The sequence below is a fragment of the Apteryx rowi genome, unplaced genomic scaffold (assembly GCF_003343035.1).
Source record: "Apteryx rowi isolate R43461 unplaced genomic scaffold, aptRow1 scaffold_280, whole genome shotgun sequence".
NCBI classification, from domain to species: Eukaryota; Metazoa; Chordata; class Aves; order Apterygiformes; family Apterygidae; genus Apteryx; species Apteryx rowi.
In genome coordinates this window covers 1,139,917-1,150,541 of record NW_020449197.1, presented here as the reverse complement: position 1 = coordinate 1,150,541, position 10,625 = coordinate 1,139,917, and the positions used below count along the sequence as shown (strand labels likewise).

Here is a 10,625-nt window from a genome sequence, read left to right as displayed (position 1 = left end):
AGCCCAGTGAGAGGCGGCCGCGCAACCTGGCGCGCTGGGGAAGCGCCGAGCCAGTGTCCGCCGTCAGGCGCTGAATCGCATCCCCGGGCACCGTGACCGCTCCGCGGGGAGGGACTGCCCCGGTGCCGGCGGCCGCGCGCAGGCAGAGACGGTCCGAGGGCAAAACACATGCGGGCAGGGGGAGGGAGGGGGGCAGCAAACTCACCCGAGCCGTCGCTTCCGCGCACGGGGCTGCAGAGCAGGAAGACGCCTGCGAACATACAGGACGAGCTGGTCGGGGCGGGTCGGGGCGCCTGCCCTGCCGGCCCAGACCCAACGGCGCGGTACCCACCTAGGAGAAGCGGCACGGGCGACATGGCTGCGGTACACGCTCGCACCTAGGGGAAGGGGAGAGAAACCGTCAGCTGGCCCCGGCGCTGAGTGCGGGCGGCGTGTCCCCCTCGAAGGGGCCTCCCTGCGGAGGGGTGGACTCGGGGGGGGAGCAGTGTGCCCGGCCGGGCCGCCCTACCGCGGGCTGGCCTCTCCGCGCTGCCGAGGACACTTCCGCGGCGCTGTGCGGCGGGCGGTGGCGGCCGCGCTCGCTTTAAACTCCTCCCGGGGCGCATGAGCACTGGGGCAGGCCCGGGTGGCCGGGGCGGGCGGGGAGGGAGGGAGTCCCGGCCGGGCGGCCCCGTCACCGGCCCTGGCCCGACAGGTGCTGCTGTCCCTCCCCCGCTGCGCCCTGCGGCCCGCTCCTTCCCAGGCCCCGCTCCCCCCGGATCAGCCTGGGCTGAGGTCTTTGCTTCCCTGGGTAAACGCAGSTTCTTACTGCGGCCGCTCCGAAGTCACTCCGGGACAGACGGCCTTGGCCCCCTCTGCTCTGTCCGCGCACGGGTGCAAAACCTGACCTTGCTCCGCCGGGCGGGCCGGGCTCTGCGGAGCAGCACTTCGGGGCTGCTCCTCTCCGTCCAGCCTGGTCCTCCGGGAACGGCACCCCAAAGCAGCATCAAGCCATTGGGTCATTATTTGTCCCCCTCGCCGGTGCCCCGCCGGCCCGGCCCGCAGGGGCTCAGCCATTCCGGCCAGGCAGCGGTAGCACAGGGACCTCTCTCCGTGCACTGCAGACCTGCCTTTGCCTTTCAAAATCTGCTACTTGAAAGAAGTATTTCAAAATACTTCTCTATTTCCTTTCCACCTACATCTTTTGAATATTTTATTCCCGGTGTATTTATTCCAGGTAGTTTAAGAAATGCAAGTGGGCTATCAGTTACTTTGTCACAACACCTGGCTCTTCTTTAGTGGTTAATGAAAGTGAAAAGCCCTAATGAGTAGTAAAACAGCTCATTCTGTGCTCGCTATTTGTTCAATAGCAGCGTGAGAGGTGTCGTCGGCAAGAAAGCAGCCGCTTCCCCCCAGTGCCGCGCTCCCCGCCCGCCGCACGGCTCCGCCGGCGCGTCTGCAGCGCGCCGAGCAGGCAGAGCAGCAGGGGAGCTGTGGTGTTACCTTACTGCGTTGGGCAGGACGAAACAGAGAACTGGGAGGCTTAACCCTGCGTACAGATCTTTCAAAGAGGTGAAAAAGCATTATCGTCTCATTTGTATTTGGTCTAAAATGCTAGCGTTGAATATTACAGGACCTTACCTTCGATTTTTTTTTAAATTAAATTAATAAAATCATTTTAGAGCTTGCTTCGTTTTAGTAGTTCAATGCATACAGTACATGCTTAGATGGTGTAAAAGATTAGCTGGCATGAGTGCGGAATGATCAGATTACTTGTGAATGGATCGGAGAGAGTACTATAAACTAATCTCTATGCATATTGTACGCTTTTTTCAACAAACGCCTTTTAATCGTGTTCTTTGCTGGCTGCTGATATTCACTGCTCAACTTCTGCTGGAACAGCTGTTCTGAGAAATAAAGTTTAAAGAATAAGCAGTTGAACTTATAGAAATGACCGCGTTAATTGGTTTGCCAGGGCAGAAAATGACATGCAGGCATTGCAGTCGGCTCAGGGAGTGAGCAGGCACGGCGGTAGCACCCTTTTGGGGGAATCTGATCGGTGCAACTTGCATTAGGGTATTCGAATAGCTGGTTGCATCAAAATGTACTTTGTGAATTATTTCATCAAATAATTTAAACGAAATACGCTTGAGAATCCGCGATACACTTGAATGAATCAGCGATCCGTTCGGAGATACCCTGCGCATGGCTTCTGCATGACCGGGTAAGTTAGTTATTTATCTTTTTTCCAAAGTTTAATTGAAATAGAGTGTAGAAGCGATGAGGACACGACCCCCCGCCCCAAGCTTTGATCGTCCTAGAAACACATTTCTATGCTTCCCACACAGAAAAAAGTGGCGATGCTTCATTTATGACATGGCCTCCTCCTACAGGAGCATCTCAAATGCAAAATTATTCAAGGCAGTTGGTGCAAATGTCAGGAACTTGTGCGGGCGTTTCTCTCAGCTCCTCCGGATCCCGAGAGCTTGTCAARGAGTTACTGATTTCTAATAGGCTCCTTCCTCCACTAGAGGTTCACCCACGGCGGGGTCAGTCACCTTTCCTCTTCGGTGATGAAGATTTAACAGCTAAAACGCTGTCCCTGCATGTCTGAGCTCGCCTCTCCCGCAGGTGTTCCCCGACGGATACAGAGGGTGCTTGGTACTTTTCAGAAGTGTTGGTCCAGACTTTCTGTAACAGCCCTCGGTTCACATTTGGGGGTTTTCTCAGAGCTGCAGTAGCTAGAAGAGAAGGGGGCTTACTTTATTTTTATTTTTTACGAAAAGATTCCGGGAAGCCAAACAGTGTCTAAAAGAAGGTGCCTGTCGCATGGCTCCTAACACCGTCGTCGGCAGGTCTTCCTCGTTATCCCGAGTCACTGCTTTGCTGCCCCTTTTCTGATGTCCTTTCTGTCATGCTCTGCCTTTCCTCTGCTCGGGGAGGGAAGGGAGCCCGAGGGCTTCTCGCTGCTGGGATCCTCCCTTACGTCCTGCGAGCTGGGCTTAACGAAGCCGGCAGAAAAGGGGAGTTGAAGGCAAGGGCTCTCCACGGCTGGCCCTGGGGGAAACCCGGGCGTTGCCTTGTTGTGGGCTTTGTCACATCCTATCTAGTGGCAAGAGCAAACTAAACGCTAAACTGTTCTCACACAGGTTACCCCACCTCAGCTTAATGATCCAGTGAGATCTCCCTGCGATGTATTATTCCTCAGGAGGCTGAGGAAAAGGCAGGGGAAACAGGGAAAAGTATCCCATTTATTCTGGGAAATACGACAGATTTTGCCTGAAACGAGAGACGCTGGCTGTCCTTCCCGTACAACAACACAGAAACCCCTCTGTCCTTTGTGTAAAGGAAGGCTTTGTGTAAAGATCAGAAAGGACAGAAAAAGGTACTAATTAAACTTTCAGCCCTACATACCACTTCATGAGTGCCTCGTGCCTTGCGGTTCACTCACTAGGAAAATACATTCACCCATCCTCATTGCAATCCTCCCCTTCCTGATCTTTGACATTTTTCTTTTCTCTGATTCCCTTTATCTTTTGGGGTTTTGTGTTTGTATTTTTCAGTTTAAAACTGTGCAGCCTCGGGAAGGTCGTTAAGGTRTTGTCATCAATGCCAATATGAGATAAGCAAATCCATGCCAGACTACTGGGGACTGGTGCCTCCGTAGAGATAGATGATATGAAGAGACCTTTGAGGGAAATGACAAACATTACAGTTCCTATGTACACAGCTTTTCTTCTGCCACTTTGGGGCTTGTTTTTCTTTTTAATTCACACCATCATCCTAGTTAAGTTCCTTTATATAACATTAGTTTTGTTTTGTTCCTGAATCATTCACTTGCTAGTAAATCTAAACACAAAAAAAAGGAAAAAATACATAGAACAAATTAAAGAGTTTGAGCCAGAAAAAGGAAGTAAATAAGTGAAGGAATTAGCACTTAAAGCAAATGCACTGTAACACCTGATTTTTGATGCCTGGCACATGGAATGTGACTCAGAACTCTGAGCTAGGGATCTACGGCCTCTCTAAAGCCTGGCAAAGGAAATGTGTATTTATTTATAGATACATACACTAGTAAACAGCACCAAGACCAGGGCCAGAACACTGGAACCTTGTCTGCTACATTGTTAAAATACTCTTTGGCAGCCTAGTGGCACAGACCACCTGTTTGCTACTCTTCTAAACCAGGCACTGTTCAGGAGTTATTCCAGTCTAGAAACTATTCCCAGTAGACAGTTTGGATGTAGCCCACATATTTTGGAGGCTAAGAGAGCTTAAACATATGGACATGTGCCAGACTGTGCCAGATGGCCAAGGACAGAGAACAGGCTTTGGCTCTATTCAGTTCGCTAACATGTATGCAGCTCCAGATGCCTCAGAAAGGCTCTCCAAAACAGCAAACTGAGCACAAAGCTTTGGAGGGAGCAAGCTTAACTTTGCTTCTGCCTTGAGCTGGCAAATAGCAAGGGCTGAAGGTGGAGATGAGCCTAAGTTCTACTTCTGGAGTGCCTCAGTGGGGCTACAGAGACAGAGGGCACCTTGCCCTGTGTTGCAGAGCCAGGAGTCCCCCCCAGGAAAGCTTTCCTGCAGAGGCCTTTTACCTGTGCCCAGAACCGGGGCAGCACCTTCAGCTGATGCTGTAGCCTAGTAGTTTGAGGAGTGAGGAGGAAAGGTTGCATGCAGTTCTCTCCTCCTTGTAAGAGTTCAAGCGTGACTGTCAGCCAACAGTTCCTGGTGGTGAGCAGACCCTCATCTAATGACACTTTATACATTTTATATTAGTAATTTATTTTATACAATAACTGAAGACTCCTGTGAGGAGGGACCAGACCTAAATCTGTTTCCTCTCCTCTCAGCACCCTCTTCACAGAGTGGCAGAGCGATGGACAGTCTCCTCTCACCTGTAATCAGTACTGAGCTCCCCTCTGCCCATTCCCCATAGTGCACTGGAGGGCCTGGGCCCTCCAGAGTAACCTGAAGGCTAACTCTTAGGATGCTGTCTGAAGAGACTGCAAAGTGGTCTTTAATCTTCCTAGATAGTAGAGGGAGCTGCATTTCCGAGACTGAGGTTATTAAATAAACACAGGTGAGGAGAGCACAGTGACACCAGAACTGGCTGCAGCTGTGAAGTGCAGCAGCAGCAGAGCAGTCACTCTTCTCTCAGGTGACCACAGGGGTGCTCACTGGTGGAGGAGATGCAATCCCCTCCACACACGCACACATGCACACACACACGCACGTGCACGCACACACACACACTCTCAGCCTGCTTAGTCTGTCTGGGATGGTGCCACCACTAGATATGATTTTAAAGTAAAACAATTTCATCATTGCATTGCAGTGGGAAGGCTAGTTCTGTTACTGTCTTCTAAACAAGCACTAGGAAAACCCGTAGTCTCAAGCCTGTCTGGAGAGACAGGCAGAAGAAAGTCTGTTTTTTGGATCCCATTAGGTTTTAGTAATGGCCTAAGTGCTGAATAACTGAGTTGTGGGAAAGGGAAGACAGTTTTAGGGAGGTACAGAAGTAAGACTTTTAAGGTGCCTAGAGAGAAGACAAGAGAGTTCTTGATGAGTTTAGGAAACAATAGTGATTAATGGGGATTTTTCAAGATTTTAATCTCTGATTTATATGCCTAAATTCTAACTACATTTTTTTTTGAAAAAGAAAAGAACCCTCAGAAAATAGTTTGCAGAATACAATAGTTGTAAGAGAGTTATTTGTATTGTCTCACTATTGAATCTTTACTGTTTTTTTCTTCTGATACATCTAACAGATGCTAAACAAGCTTTTAATTTGTAGAAAGCATCTAAAATTTATTCTGGATTTTATGTAAATAATATATCTTGCAATATTGCAGATGTCATCTAAGTGTAAAATATTAATTACCATTACTAATTGCAGTACTATAACAATGAAAAATCCATCCTTCTTTTGTAACCTCCTCACAAACCTAGAGGAAGTATTGTGGTCCAGGGAATGAGAAGATGGCTATATAAGAAGAAACCTGGGTTTTACTGCAGTATTTGTCACTCACTACATGTGTTGTCTTAGGGACGTCATCTACCCTCTTGTGAGTCTCAGTTCTCTCTTCAGATCTTCAGATGTGACTAATGACTCTGGATGTATCCATTTTTGGATGCTTAGCTTGGGATATCATGAAGACCTTGATTAGCAGAGAGCTAATGCCAGTGCTTTTTTAAAGATTAAGCTCTGTTAATATGTTTCAGAATGACTATCCTAAAATAGAGGTACTTAAAAACACTGATCATTTTTGAACAATCTTAAGCTATTACATCGCAGTTGAACAGGGTATCTTTTCCATAAAAAGAGATGTATTTTTACCAACATTTTGAAAATGTTTTTCTGTGTGCAAACATTGAGGACTCTTAAATAATTAATGAAGGCAAGGATGAAATCCCACTTTCTTCCTCTGCACATTTGTTCTTCTACTTCTCTTTGGACAGCCATTACACTATGCATAGGATCCAACTGCCAGTCAGAAGATAAATTTTTACACTGAGAGCTGGGGATGCTGGTGTTTGGGATGAGACCYGAGACATGCTTTGTGGAAGCAGATGATAACTTCCAGCCATTTCAAATCCTGTTTCTGTAGGTAGCACTTCTAGTCTGGGGGGTTCACCTGTCTGTTCAGTCCAGAGGCCAGAGGCATTGCTTCTTATTTCAAAGGCACATGATACTCTCTTAGAGAAGTATGTAGCTTTGGGTAAGTGAGGTGCATTTTTCTGCTTCATATAAACATGTTAATTTTGAATGGGAAATGCCTAGTCAGAGCCTGATTGTAGTCATATCGCTGTTGTTGAATGTGTGGCTTCTGTTATTTCTGGCTCTGCAGTGGTGAACATGCTGTTCCTTCCACTTCCTTTGGTAATAGTCATCTGCACATTTTGAGGGTAATCTAGGGTACCACACACACACACACACACACCCCTCTTATCCATTCTTAAAAAAAATGAACTCTTTGTCTTTCCTTCATGCACACATAGATATGCATACAATATTCCATAATGATTCATAGAAAGACATTTTTTCATTAAATTTATAGAATGAAAGGAACAGTGAATTCAGTTTATCTTCTTATATTTGAAGCAGAATGGAAATTGCAAAAACCATGCCCTCAGTCAGAATCTGAATTGTTATATTTTCTCTTGATTGCTGTGATTCATGAAGAGAAAAGAAATACATGAGCAATATGTTGTAAACTGCATGACGTGCAAAAGGCCTCTGTAACATATGCTTACTGTCATGACGGAAAAGTAAATGTTGGCAAACCTAACCGGTATCTGGCCATTTGACAAGCAGGAGTGTATCACTGATGGTTTGCCCAAAACCAGAATCATGCAAAATCATTTGCAACTCTCTTGCATTTCACTGGAACCCCAGATTTTGAATATTGTAAAATAATGAAAATCTAATCTAGCAATAGTTTATTCATTGAAAGAAAACTTTTTTTTATGAGTATTATTTAGTCATCTATAAAGCTGGTTGAAGAGAGGGGAGGTATTTAGGAGCCACTTATCAGTTTCTAGAAAGAACAGTAGTTGAAATATTTATTATTAGAATCTTTTGTTTATAATAATAGTAGTAGAATTTTAATAACTATGAAGTAAAAAGAGCTTTATGATATTTCCTTATATACTATTATAATATTGAGATTCTGGTTACACTCAGAGGTTTCAGAAGGAATTGGGTTCCTGTTATGTTCTGTGCCATATGTGGACTTGCAGAAGAGTAATGGTTGACCCAGGGAACCTTATATTCTCTAGGAGATGTTAAGTGTCTTTTTTTTTAATAAAGGGCATTATTTTCTATCACTTACAGTGATGAAATTTCAGTTGGTTTTTGCTTCTGCATTTATATTATAAACATATATAAAGTATTTATACATAAATATTTATATTTTGTGAATGAAGAGAATCTAACCATTTGTTTTGTTGAGTGGCTAGTTTTTATGTTTGAAATTTGATTTATATCCCACAATTCAGCCTCTTTGGGCTGAAAAACTCATAGTAGTTGGTGGGACTTATTTCAGCTCCCTTCAGTAGTTATTCTGATGCATTTGTTTACTGCGGAAATGCCTAACACCATAATTCCAAGCTGTGGACTTTTAGAAACACAACCACTTCAGTAACTGCATCTCAGATACAGACAGAACAGACAATGGGCAGAACTGGAAGTAAAGTGTTTAACACCTTTCCTCTTTAATCCCTTCCCTTTTTATTGATTTTTGTTTCTTTCTTTTCACACTGTATTTTGTCTTGGTAAATGGGTCTTAAAAACTTACTCAGATCATGAAATCAAAAGAGAGGAGATACTTTCTCCTACAAAAAATCAGAGATGAAAAGATAGAAAAAACAATGCTTCCTTTATTTTTAAAAAGGCATACTTAATGCTGAATACACATTTTCACTTCAGTGAAAACTCTTTTTTCTGTCAGCTATTGATATTTTAAAAGAAATGAAAAATATTTTTTAATAAAAAGCAGTGCACAAATTAGTGGTCATACATTTTTTCTCAAGCAGAGAATTTTTTAAAACAGATGCTGCTATAACCTTTTGCAATAGAAATTTAAGTTACTTTATTCACATTTAGCTGGCGTATTTTTGTAGGGTTAGAATCTTACTGTTAAGTTCAGAAGTAGTGGGAAAATATTAAGAGTAATATGGGTTATGGTAATTCATGAATTGGAACTGTTTGGGATGACAATGACCACCTTGATGTCTCTGAGCCTCAGATACCCAGTAAAGAAGGATTTAACGGCTTCTTTGTTCTCTAATTTTTGTTTTAGTGCTTCTGGTTTTATTGATATTTATTTCCCTTCTTTTAGCATTGATTTCTATGTTGGCTCTTAAAATCTTATTCAGATCATGATATCAAAAGAGAGGAAGTACTTTCATGTATTTTCCAGGTTGGCAGGGGAGACAGGTTAATTCTGAAAATGTGAATGTGGCATGAGATTTGGAGTCCCTATTTTATTACCTGAAGTATTATCAGCATTTACTATCTCTGAATTACACATTTATTTATATACATCATGACTTTTGCTACTGCAATGTGTGTCAGTTCCCTTTATATTAACAATTCTAAGACACAAGTTAATTGTAGTTGGAACAGAGTAAATACCTGAAAAAAAATTGAAATATTTTATTTTCATTTGATCCCAAATTAATTCTTTTGTTTGATTCTTTTTTTCAAGTTAAGCCAAGCTTTTAATTAAAAAATAAATGGAATTTTGAATGGAAAATATGACCGGGTTTTTTTTGCAAATGTCAATAAAAATGTTCTACATTTCTGAAATTAAGCATCTGATTTTGAAAAATTTGGAATGACATATTCTAACTTTACTTTTGGTTAAAGAAGAAAAAAAAGTTAGAAAATTTTGAAACTGTTCACCAGATTTAATATTATTTTGTAAACCATCCTGTCAGAGTTAACTTTTCTGATTAATTTACTATTAGCAAAAAAAGTTCCTCAGTTCCTTTTGTAGTTTTATGCATTTTTTAATGTCTGTGACATAAGTTGAGTAAGAAATGTTTACATAAATTAGTTGATATAGTAGGTGATGCTCGTGCACAAGCGAAACAGGCATGCTGAATTTTTAAACTCAGTTGGTATATGTGGAACAGTAATTGTCAGATGGAAAAAATAAATCAGCAAGGAAAATTTTGGTTTTTGAGACACGAACATGAGACACGAACATCAACATGTCTAATAGAGAATGTAATCAACATGAACATAAAAAATTATCAAAAGTTTTATTCATATCATAAGGGGCTTGTAGCTCTGAATATAAGGGGAGAAAAAGTATATGATGGGCAGGAAAATGTGAATGAAGTACGAACGATGCAGAGAGAAACCAGAACATGAAGAGGCCGCCGCTGAGGAAGTCGGGAGGTCCCTGCTGAGTGTCCTCCTGCCGTTCCCTTCGGAGGGGGCTCGCTCCCCCCTGCAGCGGGAGGCTGCGCGGCTCCTGGGGCTCGCTGTGGCCTGCGGTGGGTCGTTCCCTAGCAGACACCCAGCGGCTTGAGCCTGGCGGGCCCCACGGGGCGCTTGGGACTTCTGGGAGTATGTTTGATTTGTTAGGGACAGGGAAGGCTGTCACTATACCAGTGTGGGAGAAAACAGTTTGCTTCTCCACTGGAAAGTGGATCTGGAAAAAAAAAATTTTGTCAGCCACATTTGAAAGGATAAATAGAGTCTGTCACCTTGCAGGCAGGTCCTTAACTTGCACACTGGTTACCTAAAGAGGCCAGTCCTGAAGCCAGTGGGAACTTTGAATAAGGACGGATCCCAAAGCTTACCTGGTAGGCAAATCTGTGATCAGTACAAACAGATTAATCTATAGTTAACGCTGGTGGGACTCAGATGTCCACAAAGCCAACTACTTTGTGTTTTTCAGCTGCCAGTGGCAGGTGTGGCAGTTCACATTTTTTCCATTGATTTGGCTCTCCAAGATATCTGCTTTTATTAGCAGCAGTTGATCTCCCTGTAATGATGTGACCACTTTACAGCTTTGTCAAGTTTCTTCCCAAGAACAGTACTTCATGTTCAGATTTTCTGTTTATATCACACAATATGCCTGTAAGAGCTGATTTATTGCAGGTGCCTCTTGCTGAGAAAGGTTGTT

General features: G+C 43.8%; 1 protein-coding gene across 1 annotated transcript in view; it reads right to left on the bottom strand.

Moving 5' to 3' along the window:
• COCH (cochlin) overlaps nucleotides 1-377 on the bottom strand; it is a 25,263-nt gene extending 24,886 nt beyond the window's left edge. The window contains exons 1-2 of the mRNA XM_026068891.1: nucleotides 332-377; nucleotides 206-250 (exon numbers count right to left, since the gene is read on the bottom strand). Coding sequence (XP_025924676.1) covers nucleotides 206-250; nucleotides 332-356 — 70 coding nt within the window. The 5' untranslated portion in view covers nucleotides 357-377. The remainder of the gene's footprint in view (nucleotides 1-205; nucleotides 251-331) is intronic.
• Nucleotides 378-10,625: the final 10,248 nt, after the last annotated feature.